General features: G+C 38.1%; 1 protein-coding gene and 1 pseudogene across 1 annotated transcript in view; both read right to left on the reverse strand.

Moving 5' to 3' along the window:
- Window positions 1-714: 714 nt before the first annotated feature.
- On the reverse strand, window positions 715-7,714 carry LOC100699357 (major histocompatibility complex class I-related gene protein-like; annotated as a pseudogene).
- A 2,017-nt stretch (window positions 7,715-9,731) lies between these two features.
- LOC100699631 (class I histocompatibility antigen, F10 alpha chain) overlaps window positions 9,732-22,062 on the reverse strand; it is a 33,107-nt gene continuing 20,776 nt past the window's right edge. Inside the window, 9 exon segments of the mRNA XM_025904550.1 lie at window positions 9,732-11,091; window positions 11,260-11,294; window positions 11,847-11,894; window positions 12,889-12,933; window positions 13,149-13,166; window positions 13,447-13,587; window positions 14,072-14,374; window positions 14,725-14,763; window positions 14,766-14,993. Coding sequence (XP_025760335.1) covers window positions 11,290-11,294; window positions 11,847-11,894; window positions 12,889-12,933; window positions 13,149-13,166; window positions 13,447-13,587; window positions 14,072-14,374; window positions 14,725-14,763; window positions 14,766-14,993 — 827 coding nt within the window. The 3' untranslated portion in view covers window positions 9,732-11,091; window positions 11,260-11,289.

Here is a 22,062-nt window from a genome sequence, read left to right on the forward strand (position 1 = left end):
CACCTGATGCTCTTCTTTTCATTTCCTTTTTTCTTGGTACTTTTAATATTTAAGTTCTAGTTACTTCATGGTTTAGTGGTCAACACGTTTTCTTTACACAGAAAACATCAATACTTTTAGACTTGAAGGTGACACAAAAACCAAATCAAGCACATGGATCCAAAAACATAGTGTAACACAATAGAAATGTGTTTGAACAGACAAATTACAGCTGCTTATAAATTAAAGTGAAAGCAGCATTTAAGATAAGAAAAGTTGAACAAAGGATAGAAATGAAAGAGCATCGTCCAGTCTGTTTTTAGGAGAGAGCTGTTCCCATAGTTCCAACAGAGGTGAAGCAGCTGCTCTAACAACATTTTTTTTGTTTCCGTTACACTTCACTTTAGTTTTAAAGGCACATTATTTTGGAGTGATCTGTGTCAGTGTTTGTATGCAATGCTATGACGTCTTCTCCAACATAACCAGATCATTACTGGAAACTGTTACCTCCTCAGAGACTGCACCAAACCAAGTGAGATTCATCTAAGCTGATATCACATTTTTTCCATCATTTTTTTCATGTGAAAAGTCAGATCTCCCCTTTAGTTACATCATTTTATATTTTATAGTTTAGTTTATACAATAGTTTCTATTATTGAAGCAAATATTCATGAAACTGTAGCTACAGTCACATGGGAAGAATAAACTCAATGTGGATTCACAACAGGACAAAAATTAAGAATATTGTGGATTTTATTAAAAATCATCACAAACAGAAAATAAATTAACAGCAATACTTACATTTATCTAATAAACAAACACCAGATATAAAAAAAAATGTTTACAAGAGAGAGAAAAACACCCTTAAAGTACTGAAATACGAGAAGGAAGTATTTCATCAGCATTCATTAGTGCTGAAAACACACTTCAGTCTCAAAATATTTGAAATGACATTTGAAAGAAAACTAAACAGGTTTATATAAAAAGGTGATAAATTTGTCCAACAAAATAAGAATAAAGGTAGAAAAAAATAATAAAAACTAGCAAAACCAGACAATACAGGAGGCAAAGTCAGTGAGCACACAGGGAACAAAAGGAATGAAAAATGTGTTCACAGCATTATTGAAAAGCTACTAAACACAGTGACAAAGAACTCCATCCATCCATTTCCTGTCCTGCGTTCTCACTGAGATAAAATAAGACAAGAGTGGAGTCAGTCCTCACACACCAGGGCAGAGACGAAGTAACCTTTATCATCAGATTTGTAAGTTAAAAAATAGTTTACTCTAATAAATTCGGTGATTTAAAGTCTCCAGTTAAAAATGTGAAAATCCACAAATGTTACGTTACGGGAAATAAATCACCAAACCCTGTGAGTATATAAGTGTCATGCATGTAGGTGGACCTGTGTGTTTCTGTTTATGTATATCTACATTTATACAACTGATACTGGAAATATTTAATTTAAATTAAAGTCAACAAGCATGATGGAAAAACAATGATTCACAGTTTAGAGGTAACGAGGTAACAGTCCTCGTTTCAGCGCAAAATTTACACAGAAATTTAAAAAGAAAAAACAAGAAAACATTATTTTCATTTCTGCAAATCAGCATATTTACATTGTAAACTGCAAATTGAGAATTTACCCACAATACTGTTAGAGCAAAACTATTTGTTCTAATTTTGTCAGCTTGGTGTTTTTGTAAACATTCTTATTGGTGTTAATATTTATCCAAACCACAGAAGTGAAGCATCTGTCCTGTTCTCTTAAAAATCTCACCTAAACTCACATAAAACAGCAACAATTGTAAAACTAAATAAAAAGTACCTTGTGATTTTTTTAACATCAAATCACACAAAAAACAGAGATTAAAAAAAGGGGGGGAAAGCGGAACACATTTTATGAAAGCTTTACAGTTTCTGGCCAACAAAAGTCACACTAATGTTTCACTGAACTGCCTTTAACTTTGATGATGGCATGCATTCACTTCATTAAGCTTATACTGTTTCATATATTTATTTCAGTGAAATGCACATGTTGAAAATGATGTTTCATGAACCACTTCAATAGTAACTTGAGCCTGATGACTCCTGGCATCAGGATCTTGTCCGTGTCATCAGGGAAGACAAAATGTATTAATGGAAAAATCTGTTCATTCAGTGTAGTCAGGCAGCCAGCTGACCCCACGTTGATGAACCTTGACCTCCGATACATTGGAAGGCTGTTACACTACCCAGGAAAAAGTCCATTTAATGTATGAACTCACTGTGAGCAGTGATGTCTGTCATTTAGGCTTCACAAGGAATCATTTTCTCTTGGACCTCACGGTTTTCTACAGCTGTAGGTCAGAAACACATCGTTAGTCCACAACACTTTTACAAACAACTGACAGATCTGAAAAACTTTTTAATCTACAGAGTGCACATAAAACTCAAAGAAAACAGATCAGAAACATTTCACCTACGAGATGGAGGTCGTTTGTCTGTAATGAAAGAAAGTAAAAAACAGGGTTTGTTAAACATTATGGATTTAACTCTGTGATCTTGTCTTATTATCCAACAGTCATATTCTCAGTAAACTCTGGCTCTGAGCCTTACTGTAATAACTGCTGGATGAAACAGTGTGATAAAGCGATGAGAGACTCGACGACATCTGTATGCTTTTCAGCATCATTTCATTCACACGGTTGCTGTTAACACGCGGTTGCGGCTTTCCAGTTGCTCGCGAACATACACACCAACAACAACACTGAAATCCAGGACACTTTTAACCCGGCGAGGCATCATTGCAGATGCCCTGCAGGTGTGTTCACCTCCCCTGCAGCAGCACTGCCAACCACACCCCGCCACAAACAGATTTAGTGTTCAATGTGAATAAAAGAAAGCATCAACTCAAAGTCCTACAAAATCTGCTTTGTCCTCTCACCTGTCTTCTTTTTGTAGATAATGAATCCAATCACAGTGATCACAGCAAGAACACCCAGAGCAAGAATCATGGGGATGATCATGAAGAGGGAATTTCCTTTAGACCAAAGAAAAACAAATCAGAACCTGAACAGATGAAACAGGATAGAGAAGATCACCAATCAGAACAGATAACAGCACTGATTATAGACAATAAGTCTGTCACTATATGCTTTACCTGCTGTTCATATCTGAATATATTCACTGTGTCTGTGCTTATTTACCCACATTTAACTCTGATGTCTTTGTGTCTCTGGCCCACTGAACTTCTGAGAATAAAAACATCCTTTTTAATTTAGTCAGTAAACTTGATTCTAAAATCAAATCATTACCTCTACTCGTTTTATAAAACTGTGGAGTAACTATACTCTGTTAACTGTGGCTGCTCATTCACAAGGTAAAACATGATTTGGGAAAAAGCATTAGTGTTTGGTAAAGAGTCTTAAATTCCTTTTATGTTCTTAGTTTGGAAATACAGCTCACTCTTATTTTCAGCAGGTTCACATAATTATTTCAAGATGGGAAACATGTCCCAGTCTAGACTTTAAGTGTGAAATAAACTGACAAAGTTGTTCTATTTTTAACACATAAAACTGCACAAACTGCCCTTTACTATGCACTATTATATTACAGTAAACTAAATGTGTGCTTCTGACCTTCATCACTTCTGAGTGCAGACTGACCTTCATTGGTTCTGATCACTGCTCTGTCCAGTCTGGTGATGATGTCCTTATTCACACCACAGAGCTGAAACACAATCATAGCTCCTCCAGTCCTCAGGTTTGACTGATGAAAGAGCCAGATCAGCAGAAATCTGGAGGGTCCCGTCATTGTTGGGCAGGATCTCTCCTCTGTTCACACCCTCATGAAGCTGTTTCCCATCTTTCCTCCAGAACAGTTTGGCTTTGTGTGGATAGAAACCTGTAGCGTGGCAGGTGATTGGAGAGGAGGAGGAAGACTTCTGGAGGAGAGACACTGAGGGAAGAACTGTTGAAAAAATATAAAAGTGTTCGTTATTGTTATTATTACAAATTGTATGTTTGTTGACAATCAATCAACCTATAGTTGATTGATTGTCTTTCCAAGTCCAGTTAAAATCCAGTGTTATTGCACCTGTTCTCCTCAGAGAGCTCCCTGAATAGTTCAGATACTTCTTCAGCCACTCAGGACAAATGTGAGTGAAGTAGTTCTTCTGTCTGGCTGAGAGAGCTCTGTCAGAGTCACACTTCTGTTTAGCGATGACTGCCTGCTGCTTTGGAGCGATCCACGTCTCTGTCTTAAGGTCAAACGCCAAAAAGTCCTCGCCATCGTAACCCAGCTGATCGTAGCCGGTCACATTATTTGTTTCAGTGTCCCATTCGCAGCCATACATCTCCTGATAAACATGCACACCTGAAAGACAGAAACAGTACAGTGAACCAGAGCAAAGCTGCAGCACAGTCTCATATCAATACAGACACATCAACCAATCAACAGTCACTGAAACAGAGGATCTACTGTTTCTCCTGCTGTTTACTGGCTCAGTGGAAACTAATTAAAACAAACTCTCATCAACACAGTTTAAACTTTACAGAGAGAAAACAGAAACAGACTGAGATGCTACACTCTGAGTCCTTATCTAACCTGCACTTCTATAGACATAAACAAATAGGACTACAGGTTACACGCCTATATACATAATATATAGGCACATACAGTATTTAGAGCTTAAACTAATCATGACAGCACGGTGGTTAGCACTGTTGCCTCACAAAAAGAAGGTCTTGAGTTTAATTCCACCATCAGGCCAGGGTCCTTCTGTGTGGAGCTTGCATGTTCTCCACGTGTTTGCAGGGTTCTCCAGCTTCCTCCCACAGTCCAAAGACATGCAGTTAGTGGGGATAGGTTAATTGGAAACACTAAATTGCCCATAAATTGCGAAATGGTTGTCTGTGTCTATGTGTTAGCCCTGCGACAGACTGGAAACCTGTCTAGGGTTTACCCTGCCTCTTTTCCCTAAGAGAGCTGGGATAGACTCCAGCAGCCCCTGTGACCCTGAAAAGTGGATGGATGGACTAATCATGACTTTGAATATTATGTAACGGCCCTGGCCATATTTTGAATCAAGATGTCTGGATTTTGTTCCATATGTGTTTTCTGTGCCTTTAAGTGTCTCTGCAGGTGCTCTTTATGATTGGAGAGATGGGAGCTGCTGATTGATTCCCATCATCAAGTGGCCGCTTTAAAAACCCTCTGCAGCAGTTGTTCCCTGGGAGTAACTGACATTACTGTCTGTCCTTGGCCTCCAAACCCTTAGTGACAAATTGTCATGTGTGTCTTCAGTGAACTGTTGGGTTTGTATATAGTGTTGTAGACACTCTTTTAGTGAAAGCTACTGCCTGAATGCTAACAGAGGTCTATGGTCCCATCTTGTCATTTTGTCTGTGTCCTGTTTTCCTTCTCTCATCCCAACCGGTCGCAGCAGATGACCCCGCCCCTCCCTGAGCCTGGTTCTGCCGGAGGTTTCTTCCTGTTAAAAGGGAGTTTTTCTTTCCCACTGTCACCAAAGTGCTTGCTCATATGACTATGATTGTTTTTCTATGTATCTATTATTGTACGATTTACTGTGCAATATAAAACGCCTTGAGGCGACTGTTGTTGTGTTTTGGCGCTATATAAATAACATTGAATTGAACTGAATTGACTTGACTTGACTTGAATTGTATTGAATTGAATTGAATTGAATCTCAGAGCTTACAGTTTATTTGACCAATAGGAGGGGGAGCAGAGAGAAACTCCTCCATCCAACTTTTTGTCTACTAAAAACTGACATGTGAAAATAAAAATGATAAAAACCAAAAACCAAATAATAAGACAGCATCCAAAGTCCTAATCAGGCCCCATCAAATCTGAAAGCCCTCATCATATCATATTATCTTCCTTCTCACACTACAGGCTTACTTGTGGTAGCAGGCCGAGCTTTAACCTCACTACTATAGGAGCGTTCCCAGTTTGGATTGCAGAGACAGACCTGCTCTACTTTTAAGATTAGTCTTCCTCTGTTTTTTATAAACCACTTCTGCACCTCATTAAACTGCCTTCTGTGTGTTTGATCCCTCAAAGTCACCGCTGCTGTGAATGAGTGCTAAACAATTAAAGTAGTGCGAATGGAAAATCTTTAGGTTTTAGTGGTTGAAAGTTGGATTTTATAGAAACTGAATCACAAAATCCCAGATGTTTCTAAACACCTGTTCATTACTCACCCCCTGTTTCATTAGGCGCTGCTTCACAAATTCAATGTTCCCTTTGAAGATCTGCTCATCTGCGATGGATGTCCGAGTCTGTCTGTCCTAGTACAGAGCTCCTTCACTCTTTGCCATCCAGTCCTGCTTGGGACTCTCTTTTTTTATTTTACTGTCATAGTACGTGAATGGCTGCCCATCTAACACACCCACAGTCACAAACTCTGGAAAATGTGGAATTCCTGATGATGCCGTGTAGAAGTACTGCAGTGAATGTGTAACTGTGGCACAAGAAAATAACACACAGAGGAGCAAACTGTTAAACTTCAGAAACATGATTGTGATTATCATTAGATTTTCCATCATCATGTTTTTTATTAGAAACCTTAAAACTTGCTTTCATTAATACATTTTTGCAAACACCTCACAAATATGCAGATTTATAATAATTTCAAAATGTCTTTTTATTCACTTTATCGGTGAAATATTATGTAGGTGACTATTAACATATGATGTTCACATCCTGAAATCTTTCAGCCATTAAAGCAGACTTTGTACAGGTGCACACACATCGTGTAAATGTCATGCTTGATTTTTGGTTTTGCATGAGTTGTTTTATAATTTTATAGTTCTGTTTTTAATCCCTGTAGTTGTAACAGTCATTGCATTGCACTCAGTTTATATTGCCCAGGACAGCCCCATCCTGCGAGAGTTCATGCCCCAGAAGGACTCCGGCTTTTACCTTCCGGGGTGACCCTTACCAACAATAAGAGAGTCTAGCAGGAGGGATGAGGAGCAAGTCATGGGATGGTTATATTTTAAAGAGATCTGGCCATGGGGGCAGCAGAAAATGTAGCAGAATTAAAATATTAGAGTTCTATAAAGATATTTTAGGCTATAATGTAGATACTATAATCATATAACAGTCATAAAAATACTCACAAATACACCTCTTCATAAATCCTGTTCACTGTGTTTACCAGTTTACCAGCAAAATCAAGACGCTGGCTGTTCCACTCATCTTAAACTAACTTTTATGGTTTGGGATTATAACTTCACCCACAGATGAATTAGTGTTTTGTTTGTTAAATATAATTTTGATATTTTGTTATTTTCTTCAATTTTTTGACCCCCTGGGAAGAGGTGTTTATATATTTACTGTTAGTTTTTTAAATTGTAAATATTTTTAAGTTGTTGTTGTTGTTTTGTTTTGTTTTAACTTGCCTCTGCTTCCTTGGCTACACTCTGCTATCCACCTGTTCAGAAGGTTTTTCCCTTCACATAAACACAATGCTGGTTCGGCTGTTATTATAGAAGATCACTACATGGGTCAACTCACCTGCTGCTGCTCCGGATAGTCCAAGAAAAATCACACTCAGAACAAGGAAGGTCTTCATATCTGCTTAAGAGCTGGTAGATGGACAAATTGGGAATAACTTAGAGCATCGATCTTCCAAGATCAACCTCTACTCAGCCAATAACAATCAGGCAGAGCGGAGCGTCACTTAATGCAGAGGGAACGTGTTCAAGAAGGTCGTTGATAAAAACTGAAAATGAAAGTAGTTTATAGCTTGTTGTAGTTTTTTTTTTCGTTTTGTGGCCAGAGACAGTTGAGGCGTTATTATCATCTGTGACAATTTGCGCAGGTCACACGTTGTAAAATTATTGGTCTTGTGTTTGTAGTTTATCATCATCTCAGTATGTTTATCACAGTTCTGATAAACAGTAGTGGTTTTTGATACGGGCGACACGGGCAGTTGCCGGGGGCGGCATCGTGGTGGGGGGCGGCATCACGGGCATCGGCCAAAAAAATAAATAAATGCTCGTACTCATGCTGCCCCGACGTCAGCATGAGTCGGGGCAGCATGCTGACGTCGGGAATGGCATAGGCGGTTTTCTATCGCCCATTTGCTGGGAGTAAGGCGCCCTTCGTTTGCAAGGTGCGCCTGCTGCTTGCGGCCGGGGCAGCGGGGGATTCTCTGACCGGCTGGAGCGGCATCTAATAACCAACTCGCAAAATAAAACAAATTAAAAACAAACCAACAAACACGAAAACACCAGACATCATGATACAGACTTATAATTTGCACTGATGTTTTTTCGAAATTCTATACGCGAAAAGTGAGCGCGAGAGCCCTCGGTGCGCCTGCTCGCTGCTGAAGTCAAAGTAAACTTTATTGTCATCTCCGCTACATACAGTCCAGTATATAGAGAGACGAGACGACGAGGCTCCAGTTACAGCAGTGCAAGTAAACAAAAAATATATATAAGAAGAGTAAGAAAATGAATATACACTGTAGCACTCGGAGTAAAGGGATCAATAACAATTTAAAATGTATAATTTACAGTTTGATGATTTAAAGTCTCACACACAACCCGTCGAAAGGGGAGGGAGCGGCTGCTTCCAAATAGAGCACATTTCATTCATAATGATGTAAATCCAAGCCCATTATGTATTCATGATTTGAATCCTGGGTTGTGCGAAATCCCAGAAATGAACCCCTTGACAAAGTGAATCTGTGAACTAAGGTGTAGGTCTATTAGGTTATGTTGTGGTGATCCTCGGGTTGAGGGATGGGTGTTCATACTGGAGTGCAAAATTAAAACCAATGGAAGATGGACAAGAAAAGTTCAAAACCATCAGGGGCTCAGTTTAGAAAAAAGAGAAAAGAAGAGGAGGAGAAACGAGCAAAAGATACATAAGCAGATGTGTGATTGGATAATGGCAGGTCATCCTGAAACAATCAGAATCAGAATACTTTATTAATCCCTAAGGAAATAATGTGGGTTACAGTTGCTCCAAGAAGAAATGGTAAAAATAGTAACAGTAACAGACTAAACTCCAAACAATACATTATGTTACAGATTTTAATATTAATTAGTCATTGTCAATTGTTGATTTGTCCTGTTCTCATTGTATGATGAATTATGATGGCTGTTCGGTAGCTGTTTGCATACAATGCATACTCTCTCTCTCTTCATGTCTTTGTGTGTGTGTGTGTGTGTACGTGTGTGTGTGTGTGTGTGGGGGGGGGGGGGGGGTTCGCTGGGGGTGCCAAAAAGGCTAGGACCGCCACTGTCTGCATCACTGATTTGTGTCATGTGATTACGTCTGCATCTTCTTTCTGCCACAGAAACAAGTCCTAATGAGGTTATTAATGACAAACAGCCTCTGTGTGAGCGACTGTAACATCATGACATCAACAACACCGGACATAAAACCTGTTTTCATTTTATCCTGTGCTGCCGTCAATAGACAAACTAGGAAAATCTTACAGAAAATAATACTAAAATACACTATTATTACTACTATTCATATAGTTATTTTTAGGGGAACGCTAAACTGGCCTCTGAGTTGACCCCAGCAGGATACTGGCGTTTGATCTCACTTCATGTTGTAAAATGTAAAGGCAGCACCTTTAACAGTAGAGATGCATCCATCTTTACATACTCAGTATTTCAATATTTTTGGTGTCAGGTTGGAACATGACTCACTTTTCACAAAGTTTCTGTTCATTCATGTTATTGTACACTCCTGTCCATCTGAATACTCGACATTATGCACAATCACAATGTTAAACATTTATTCAGATGTACAAGTGTAGAGACAGTGCAGTAGTCTAACAAAACAAAGACTCATTTCCCTGATTCCATAAATCAAAACACAGCTGACCTGAAACATCCAACATAAATAACATTTACAATAAACACCACATTAGGTACACACACACACACACACACACAGACACACACACATTATAACTTTGATAGCAGCATTAACCGTCTAACACAACAAACAGTAATAAAATATGCACATACATGTCTCTGTAGTATTTACGTAATACAGTTACCATTAAAGTCATGACTGTTCATCACTGTCACATGTACCAGGGTTTGAACAAAACATAAATGTGGCAATAATGGAGTACAGCTTTTCTTTGCAATACCTCATTTATGGCTTTAATCAGCGTATTCATATTTTTATTAAAGATACAACAAATTATTTATGACAACTTTTATAAATCTTAAACTCAATATTTCAAGACATCTCATGTTGATGCTCATTAAAAAAACAGTGATTGTAAAGTGAGTGTAAATGAACTGATCTGCAGTTAATTCAAAGCAGAGCAAATCAGAGAACTATTATTTTCAACTTATTGACCTTAAATCATGATGCCTACAAAGGTGCAGTGGTTAGCATACTGACCTAGTAAGCAAAAGGTTGATGGTTCAATTTCAGCTGAAAACACAAATCCCCTTTGAGGTTGTGTCAGGAAAGTCATCCAGAGTTAAACTAAAATCAAACAGAACTAACTGCTGTAGCATTAAAACTGAATAATGTTAATACACACTCAGACCAAACACTGAGGAAAATAAACACATAATTCCTACAGATGTAGTTTTTCTTCTTCAGGATCATCTTTACTTACTTATTATTATATAAAAAAAAAGACCTACAGTATAAAATTATACTTAAAAAATTTAAAATTGTTCTTTTTGTGTTTTTTTCAGTGTTTTTATTTATGTAGTTTTATTTTTATGTGTTTATGTTATTATTATTGTTATTATTATAATTGTTGTTGTTGTTATTGATTAATTAATTATTTTATTTTTTAATTTTTATTCTGTTCTTAATGTTAAGTATTTTGGTCAGCACTTGCTGTTTTAAAGCACTTTATAAATAAAGTTAGTTTGGCTAAAAAGTAACTTTTCTCACAGAAAATAGTCATTCTTTTTTTTTTCTATGACATAAAAGTAAAAATTTGATTCATTTTTGTTGTTTGAGGTCGTTTGTGTATGTTTCAGTCACAAGTTGTGTCATGGAATAAAAAAAGTCCACTTCCATTACAGCAGAAATGTTTTCTCAGGAGTTCAGTGATGCAGAATCCTCATGAAGTGAAGTTAGTCCAAGTGTTCAAACTGTCTCCTGTTCAGAGAAAGATTCAGCTTTCATTAACGAGGAGTGAATGAAAAATTCTTCATGCATCAGCAAATGCAATCAGTGTGAAAAGTTACGGATTTCTTTAAATGCATTCAGTAAAACACATGGATGTCTGTATGTGGCACATGTGATGTGTTCAGAGACATCAGTTACCTTTGTTGCAGATTTCACTCTTTGTCAGAATTACTCTAAAGAAAAAAACATTCAGGTGAAAAACTCAACATGATGGAAGAGCTGTCACACACACACTGGGCCATGACCATCTCCACACACACTTTCCTCGTCTATCATGTCACTAGTTATACAGTTTAGCTAGTTACTTATTCCTCAGTAAAATCTGTTATATGGCCTCGTTATTCATCATATATGAGGTTTTAGTGGAAGCCACTGATTCTTACTAAGATAAGAAACAGCAACTGGAGAGATGTGCACTGTCATAAAAATGTCTAGTTTGTTATATCAGCATGTATGTTGCTCCCTCTGAGGATGTTGTTTCACTTAGATAAGAGCATTTAAAATCCAAAAACAATCGACTGTAGGAGAAGAAACGTGTGATATGATGGTGATGGCAGGTTTATACCTGAAATCTACAGCTGGTGAATCAGACCAGCTGAACATTTCAGAAATGTTTTTAATAATTCAAAATGCATCAAAGTATAAAGATCCATGAGATTAATGAGTAAAAACATGCAGTACCACACAAAGATTAAGACTGTGTGTCACAGAGAGCCTGTACGTACTTGTCATCAGCTCAGTTTTGATGGTTATGTCTGAAGAAGGTTTTGAATCTGAGGAGGAAAAATACAGAATGATTATATATTAAATATGTCCAACTAAAAAAAATAATATGATCTGTTGACGTTGATGATAGTGTTAAATACAAACAGCATGAACACAAACAGGCATGAGGAGAAAGTTTTCTCAGTTGCAAGAGAATTTCTGTTTCTGTCACTTGAATATTTAACTTTTTAAAATATGTGAGCACTGTTTCATTATGTAGGTCAGAGCAATCTTGGAAAATCTGCAGTGCTTATAAAATGTATTTATGTGAGCACTACAGAAATCTCAGTTAGTGAACATGGAGAAAAGTTTATTGGGCAACATCCAGGCCATGGAAGAAGAAGAAGAATGAGGATGTGTGGTGGTGAAAAATGACAGAGAACGGAATAAATGAAGATCCTGAGGAGTTCAGGGAAACGTTGAAGCTAGCAGACGGATGAGCATTTGCAGCCAAACAGATTAAAGCAGGGGTCCCCAATCTCAGTCCACGAGGGCCGGTGTCCCTGCAGGTTTTAGATGTGTCCTTGATCCATCACAGCTGATTTAAATGGATAAATTACCTTCTCAACATGTCTTGAAGTTCTCCAGAGGCCTGGTAATGAGCTAATCATGTGATTCAGGTGTGTTGACCCAGGGTGAGATCTAAAACCTGCAGGGACACCGGCCCTCGTGGACTGAGATTGGGGACCCCTGGATTAAAGTAACAGGACCTGCAGTGATTCACAGAGCTGGTTTGTTACTGTCAAATATTACTGAACATACTGAACATAGTGGGGCCGTCTATGTTTCCAAGGTACTTGGTTTTAGTACTGATGCTTTAATTGCTTTGTTCTGTTTAGTGCTGTGTAACTATGAACAGCAACTATTATAACTGACTATATGAACACATGGTTTGAATTTCTAAACTTCTACTTTCATATAAATGTAAAAAATAAAGCCACTACATTACAATTTTTATGAGGATACAAAAAAATCCTCCAATCCAAGTACAAACAGACACACCTGAAGGGCTCCTTTCAGGATCATTTTCAGGTGACGTCTTCATGTCTACAAAAATCAGACCAGACAGACAAAATCAAAACATAAAAACTTCAGCAACCAGCTGAGCTGCTCTTTGGTGATGCTGTTGTTAATTTCCAACACACTGCCAGTCATCTGCTTTGTTTCCATGCATTTAATTTTAGTCTCTAATTCACATTCAGTGAAACATTTTTATGTGAACAGGATTCAGCTCAAAATGTCTACATGGGAATTTTACTTACAAGGTTTAGAAGGTTTAGCTGTAAATAAAAGAAAGAATCACATGTCAGTGATCATAGCTGTAAAAACAAAAACACTGATCCCTACACCACTAACTCAAACTGGTTTACAAAGCTCTCTATGTTATTTTACCTTTTACTTTATTTACTATTGGTTCCTTCTATCACTATGATAATACTGTTACAGTCTCATCACTCTGGGGCTTTAAACATCGTTGCTGTACTAGGACCTGAAGCTTGTTTTAATGTGCAACCTGGAAAAACACTAAAAATACTGAAATCATCACTTTGGTTCACTCACCAGTTTTCTTTTTGTAAATAATGAATCCGATTAGTGCAACAACAGCAAGAACAAGAGCAGCAGTGACAATGGGTACGCTGATGGGGACGGCAGTGGGGCTGGAGCTGAGGCTGATCGTGATGTTGGGCACTTCTGTCGAGGCTAAAAACAAACAAACGAAAAAACAAAGAAGAAGAAGAGTAAACAACTGATTTATTAATTTTAAACATTGTTTTGCAAAACAAATACACTCAAATTTTTGTTCAATTATTGACAAAAAATGTTGAATAAAAATAAACATAAAGACAAAACTGAAATTTGTGTCCTTAATGCCTTAATGACTTATACTAATACTAAAATAATATCATAAAAAATCCAAACATTTAAAGTGTCAGTGCTACAACTGCAAACCATGATTGATTAGTTTATGATTGATTAGTTTATTATATATAAAAATTATTTGTGTTAATGTTTTTTCTGTTTTAGACTGTTTATATATGATGTCTCACATGAGGAGGTCCATTGTGGGCTATAAAATGAGTAAAATTACATTTTAAAAAAAAAGTCAATATTTTATGACACCCATCAGCTCAAACACAAAACAATACAAACAACACATCTTCATCATTTCTGATTATATTCTTACCTTCATTTGTCCTGATCACTGTTTTATCCAGTGTGGTGGTGACGTTTTCATTGATGCCAGAGAACTGAAACACACAGTCGTACCTCCTCCAGTCTTCAGCTGGAACAGATCTCAGATCCAGGTTAACACTCATCTGGAAGGTCCCATCATTGTTGGTGAGGATCTCTCCTATCTCCACACCCTCATGAGTCTCCTCTCCATCTTTCCTCCAGATCATCTCGGCTCTGTCAGGGTAGAAACCTGTAACGTGGCAGCTGATGGCAGAGGAGGAAGACTTCTGGAGGAGAGACACTGAGGGAAGAACTGGAGAGTAAAGAGAAACACAGGTCACTGTTTCTGTATTAACATCATGCTAACTTATCATTTCTGTTTGAATGCCGTAGACACACATATTAATGTGCATATAGTACCATGTAAAGGATATTACAGAAAAATATTTGAAGGGAGGGGGAAACACATTGTAAAAGGCTGAAGTGATGGTTTTGAAATTTAACGAATAAATACATTTTGATTATTGTTAAAAAAACACATAAGATTAGCAGACAGAGAGGAAGAGAGAAAATACACTGAACTTAACTGTGTTGGTCATAAAAAAGTTGTATTACTTAATAAAAATGAGGTAAATTATCACACTAAGTCTGGTCATGTGATACCTGTTCTCATTAAAGAGCTCCGCCCATAGTTCAGATACACTCAGGACAAATCTGAGTGTAATAGTTCTTCACACTGGTTATAAAAGCTTTGTTACTGTCCCACTTGTGTTTGGTCACCACAGCCTGTTGTTTAGGAGCGACCCACGTCTCTGTCTGCGGGTCAAATGTTATGAAGTCTTCTCCATCATATCCAAACTGCTCATATCCGTCCACCTCATTTGTCTCATCGTCCCATTCACAGCCGTACATCTGCTGGACAATGTGAACACCTGAAAGAAGAACAGAGGAAAAGACGACAGTGAACCAGAGTGAGATCCAGCATCGTTTCAGTTTTTTTTAAATAACCATTTCAAACTATTTACAGAACAATCAGGCATTCTGCATCAAATAAGAAGTCACACAAAATATTTGTGCCACTCCAAAAAATAGTTTCTGTCCACATCACAGGCCTGACAGCAGGAGGTGTATCACTACTCCTGTGTTCCTCCTGGACACAGTGTGCAGTCTGACTTTGGTGGCTTTTTGGCAGCAACTGTGACATTCAGCAGACGCCTCATTGTTCTGCACAACACAATGACTACACACTCCAAACACGCTAAACGTCTCAAATCTCTCACATCTGTAAACCCGCGCTCTCTCACCGCTGTCACTCCTAAAACTTGCCCCTCTTCCTAAACAAGGCCATGTTGCCATATAAATTTTTGATTGGTCGACATTAGACATTTTTCCACCAATAGGAAAGGGGTGTTTTTTTCTTTTCTTTTCGGTTGCAAGCAGAGAGTGCTTGCTAGCGCTGTCCTTAGACAGTAAACGTGACGATAGTATTCAGGAAAAAACATTGTGGATATTTTTTTTATCATGACTCTAGTTTTATAAATTATTATTTTGTAAAAACACAATTTAAAAACTGGTATATAGTTTGAAGTCCCCACTTTAACACAAAAATGGAGACTCAGGGTTGCTTTGTCATCTTAAATTGGTAATGTGATTAGTTTAACGCGACTACTTTCCTTTCTCAGCCAATCAGCAGCCCTCGTGTGATTGTTTCACCCCCCTAGTTCCCGGTAAGCTAGTAAGAGCTACAATCTAATAGTAAAGCGTCTGCACCGCACTTTCTTGTTAGTAACGATAACGGCGTTGTAACGATAGAAATAGCAATTAGTTAGATCACTAGTTACTGAAAAGGTCTTTTAATGCCGTTATTCCCATCACTGGTCACTACAACTGGTCTCGTTAAACCAGAAACCAGCAGAACCAGTATGAACACTCAGTCCTAAATAATAATAAATTTAGTGCTTCTATTCCATTAAATCTATTGGGTTTGTTTTAATTATTCACCCATTAAATGTTCAAAATGACCCAGCACGTGTTTGAAAGTTTACTTATTAAAATGCTGAAAACATTATGATCATCATTTCTTTTTTTTCATGCCATGCACATATACCAAATACAAGCTGTGTAAGATGTGATCTCAGTACAAATGCTGTTTTCAGAATGTTAAATAAAAGACAGATAAACATCATTTGACTTCACAATTCTTCATTTCTTCTTCTTCCTCTTTTGGTCACTCTCTTTATGGGTCGCCACAGCAGATCTACCTCCATCTCACTCCATCCCCAGCACTGTCATCCATCACAACAATCCTCTAAATGTCCTCCTTCTCTACAGCCATGAAACTCCTCCAAGTTCTTCCTCTTTCCATTCAGTCGATCAGCTCCATATTCATCATCCAGACGATCCCAGCTTTGCCACTTGGTCACTCCCGATAAAAACATCATCAGCTCTGTCACCTCCAACTCAGTGCCATCATCTCCACATCATACATCGCAGCAGGCTTTACTACCATCTCGAAAACCTTCCCTTTCACTCTTGCTTGTACCACAGATCACACACCCTGACACCCTGCACCTCTCTTGTGCACTGCCTGGTACTTTGGATGGTTGACTTAGTTATTTAAATTAATAATCATCATTTCTGCTTCTTGCATCCTCTCTGTGACACTGTTCTCCCTGTCATTTACACATATGTACTCTGTGTTGCTTCTACTGATCTCTCATTTCTCATTGTCACCAGTGTATAACCCCATCCCGTCCACCTGCTCCCTGCTCTCACTACAGATCACAACACTGGAAACATCAAAGTCCATGGAGACTTCAGTCTGACCTGTTAACCTGCCCGTCCCCATTACAAACAGATCTATGATGTAATCCCACCCCCACCTTGAACCCATCTGTCACTCCTACCACACACAACTGTGTCTTACTGTACAGATACATGTCCTGTGCCACCCTCACATACTTCTCTGTCATCCCTGAGTTTCTCATGCAGCACCACAGTTATCTTTTGGCATCTTATCATATGCTTTCTTTGCAACACCTTCTGACCTCCTCTAAACTTTTCCATCAACACTGAAAGAAACATCACGTCTATGGTGCTCTTTCTCAGCATGAAGCCATACTGCTGCTTCTTCCCCATTACTCTGCTCCTCCTCAGACATTAAACAGTCTGGTTAAAAAGTCCACTGCTCCCTCTCCTAAACATCCCCATAACTCCACAGGGATATCATTTGGATACTCTTCATCCTCTTACAGCTGCCCTCACGTCTTCTTTACTCATCCTCTGCGCTTCCTGATTCACTAGCTGCCCTCCATCTGCCCTTTACTTTCATTGTGAGTCATCCTGTATTTAAATCTTTTTTATTTGAATGCAGCATTTTTAAAGTGTGTGTATGAAAATCTATTTACGACTAAAATAAATGCTGAAAACATTAACAGCAAATATCAGTAAAAAAACAAGAAAACATAAACAAACCTCCAGTTTGGTTGAAGCGCTGCTTTGCAATTTCAGTGTTGGCTTTGAACACCTGCTGGGCACTTACAAAGCCCCCAGTCTCTCTCTCCCAGTACTGCTCATCTATATTTCTGTTCATCCAGTCCTGTTTGGACACAGTTTTCATGGTGTTGCTGTCAAACTGAACCATCTGAACTTCATCAACCATCCCAACAACCACGAACTCTGGGAAGTTTGGGACTTGAGAGATTGCAGTGTAGAAATACTTCAGAGAGTGCTTCACTGTAAGAAATATTTAATGTAGTGAGAAACAGCTTTAAAAATCAGCATATTTTCAAAATAAAAAAACTACCCACATAGCAAGCAGGTCTGGCCCGGATCTGGTGTCAAGCCAGCACTGCTGGCTGACTTCTGGCATGATAAGACATATGTCATCTAGATGTGGGCCAGGCCTGGCATAGATGGCACTGTTTATGTGATGGCATGCCACATCTGGCCCGATTGTAGTTTGGTTTATGTGGCCCAGGCTCACAGAAAACGCGTCTGGCCCAGATCCGGCATCAAGCTGGCACTTCTGACTGGCTGGTGTCATGGCAAAGTGTATGTCATCCAGATGTGGGTCAGGTCTGGCAATGATGGCACTATTTATGTTCTTATTTTTCTATTTTAGTTAGGAGACTCAAATGCCATGTTGCAATACTATACTGCTATAGTAGCCAAAGTTTCAAATGCAGGTTTGACAGGTTTGTGAGTGTACACTTTATACAAAACTAGTGACGGTTTACTCATTTTTGTCAGTGGGTGGCTGTAACTCAGGAGGTAGAGCAGGTCACCTACTGATCGGAAGGTTAGCGGTTTTATCCCTGGCTCCTCCAGTCTGCCTGTCAAGAGTGTGAATGTAGTTAGGAAACACTCAGTTTAGAGAAAGTGTGAGATTGGGTGAATGTGACATGTTGTATAGAGCACTTTCAGTAATCTGGGAACGTGAAAAGCGTTGTATAAGAATCTGTTCATTCACTGTCTGAACAGAGTTTTGTCATGTTACTTTTGCACTATTATGCACATGTTTTTATTACATGGCTTAATTAAGGTACACATTAGGCTGACATCTGGGGCCAGAGTTGAAACTCTTCTGGGCCAGCAAAGGACCACCAGTGTGTCTGCAACTGGCCTTGTGCTGGCCCATGTGTGGGCCGCCTCTGGCGAACCAGATCTGGGCCACCAAAGCGCCATCATCCTTTGCAGTATGTGGGCCACGTGTAAGCACATTGTGTGGGACAGATCCGGGCCATACCAATTTTGCTATGTAGGTAGTGTCTCCTCTATAAATACAAAAATAGATTTATGAATCAATGTTTTATCTTTTCAGATCATCTTATATTAAAAACTTACATTTTGTAACTACAATATTGTTTTGTAAAAACTGGTGTTTGTAGGTCATTTTGATTTGATTATACTTTCATGATGCATCAGTAATGATTTACAGTCCTTATTATGGCATTAACCTGACCATAGGCTGCCAATGAATTCATTTTTTTTAGTATTGTGCAGAATACAACTGTTTCTTTCCCTTTTTGCTTATATTACACTTCTATACCTTACACCATAAAACATTATGAGCAGCGTAATTTTTCTTCTTCTACAATGAGAAATTTAATTTCAACAAAAATAATTTGTAAACCAACACTCATTTAGGTTTTGATGTTTGTAGCTGTTTGTAGGCTTTCTGCAAACAGCTACAAACATCAGGGACCCAAACCACCCCTGTCGCGGCCTGTTCTCCCTCCAGCATCTGGAAAGAGGTGCAGGAGCATCAGCTGCAGAACCAGCAGGATGCTTGAAGACTTCTTTGCACTAACAATCCTTATTTTAGATTTGTTATCACTGTATTTTATTTCTTTTACTGATCATTGTACCGTAGAGGCTGGTGAGAAGCAACATTTTGTTGAAGCCTGTGTATTTCTGTAAAAAAAACAAAACAAAACCCAACAACAACAAAAACAAACAAAATAAAAAATAAACCTTAAATCTTGAATACATGCAAGCCGAGAGTCTATTTACAGTAACACCTGAGCCACCTGAGAGCAACACTATCTCTAAAGAACAGTTTCATTTTTATAAAGCTTACCTGCAGTCACAGGCACAGCCCAGTATAGAAGCAGCATCATAAACGTCCTCATCTTCAATTCAATTCTCTCAATATAAGAAGAAAAAATTAATACAACCGTTTATTGTTTTAATTTTGCAACAAAATGAAACTACTGCCTCTGAGTCCGCATGTGCAGTGACTCCTCTCTGACCAATAGGAATTCAGAGCTGAATGCGCCTCACCAGTAACCAGGCAAAATGTGAGAACCGAGGTTTATTTATTTACTAATTTATTTTGGAAAGTGAAACGCTTCAGGCAGAAACAAAGAGCTAGTAGCGCGTAATCTGTGATTTTGATTAGAGACCTAAAGTGACGTAGGGATTAAAGACACATACAAATCATGTATATTTGTGTCACAGCTGTTATCACATGTTTTCTGAAGTTATTTGTACTTAATCATATTCTTGTTAATGCCATTTTAAAAGTAGTTTAAATTATGCTCATGTTTACACAACTATGCAATTAACCTTGAGTTCCCAGAGCAATCCAGATACAATTATTCATCCACCCACAAATTTAGCTTGCAACCTATTCCACCTGATTTGGGACAAGAGATAAGGTACACCCTAACAGGTCTCGCCCAAAGAGAGAGAAAGAGCAAACCACACACTCTCACATCCACACCTATGCTTCATTTAATCACCAGTTAACCTAAAATGCACGTTTTTGGACTATGGGATCAAGTCAAAGTGAAAGACGTGTAAAAGAATTGTTCCACAAACAAGCATCCAACAATATACCAAAGTAAAAACACATTTTTACAGGTAAAAGTCTTGCAGTCAAAATCACATAAAAATCTCATAAAAGTCACGAAGCACCAACGGAAGTAAAAGATTTATATTTATCATAATTGAAGTTTAAGAGATTATTGATTTGTAAGCAGTATTCATAGTATAAATACTGCAGTATAGATTTTAGACTGTGTTATCTGGTTGAGGTCCATCAAATACAGTTTAGCAGTTTAAAGTTTGGCAAACCACCGGGGTCACCACCTCTGTGTAACCTGAGAGTTTGTGACATGAAAGCCTGCACACTGAAAACATGAGAAGAGGTCAAGATCAGATAAAGCTGACTCTTTAACATACTCAGAGGTTTCAGGTGCAGGTGTCATGTGCTTGTAACTGTTGTATTTCATGAGCTTATAATATGATTTAAATTCCAGAAAAGTCAATAAAGCTGTCAAATATAAAAACCAAAGCAAAAAAGAAAAGATTTTATTTCTAAAATATTGGGATAGACAGACCAGAGAAAAACATGCAGTGATGAAAAATGTATACACTTAATAACTCGGGTAAGGTTAGACACTAAATGCTGCAATGTGAGGAGAAAGCAGTCAGAGCAGAGTAAAGGTGCTCAATATTCAGAGATTCTCATATTTTATCTCAGAAAAGCAGCAAAGTAACCAGTTTAACCAGATTACAGAGGCTGTTTTCAGCATTATAACGTGTCGATGATGAATTAGAGCTTTAATTATGTAGAGAAAATGAGCAGGTTTTTAAGATGAATTCAGAGAACGTGAAATGTCAAAGAACAAATGAACAAAGTGAGTGATCTCATTTAGCTTCCAGCAACATCACATCTTTTAAATTTGCCTGCATATGTAAACTTACAACTTCTATCATTCTTTAATTTCTCCTGTCTTTAAAGTGTGAAGAAGTATATTGTTTTCAAACCACAACAAAGGAATCCACCTAAAATCAGACAGAGCTCAGATGCATTTCCTGTTTTTATTTTGAGACATTATAAAAACACAACACCCTTCTGAAGCATGAGTTTGTGTTTCTTTGTGACCCTCCTAAACTTAGATTCACACAGCATCACCCTCACAGAGATACATGCTGCTGTGTGTTGTCACTACGACACACCCAGGTGATGCTCTTCTGGCTCTTCTGACTTGCAAACAACAAAGAAATGACATATGTTGAAGCTCCAGTGGAAAGCCTCAGCAAATCTTCTGATCATTCACGGTGTTAGAGCGCCGCCACTGGACTCAAACAGCACTCCATCTGTGCCGCTTACTGAGAAACCACGTGATGACTCTGTTAGGCTTCGTTTTTGTGTTTATGAAGCTGGATCTGGTTTGATTTGCAAGCGCCGGCACACAAACAAAGAGGCTGTTATCTAATTTAAGCGCCAGGTCGTCAAAGCTTTTTGTCTTCCTGGTTTTGCAACATTGCTGCAATGATAAAGAAATGAAGCTAATAATGATTAACATCAGAAAAACTTTAGCAATGTAGAACTATGTATGTATAAAAACACATAAAACCACAATATTTAAGTATTATTGTCTGAATTCAAGGGTTACAGACATAATATTATACATTTGGAATATAAAAACAAAGTTGTATGTTTGTGGATTTTAAGACTTTTTACTAGTTCTGTTTCTCTTGTGCTCATCT

The sequence above is a fragment of the Oreochromis niloticus genome, unplaced genomic scaffold (assembly GCF_001858045.2).
Source record: "Oreochromis niloticus isolate F11D_XX unplaced genomic scaffold, O_niloticus_UMD_NMBU tig00002470_pilon, whole genome shotgun sequence".
Classification (NCBI taxonomy): domain Eukaryota; kingdom Metazoa; phylum Chordata; class Actinopteri; order Cichliformes; family Cichlidae; genus Oreochromis; species Oreochromis niloticus.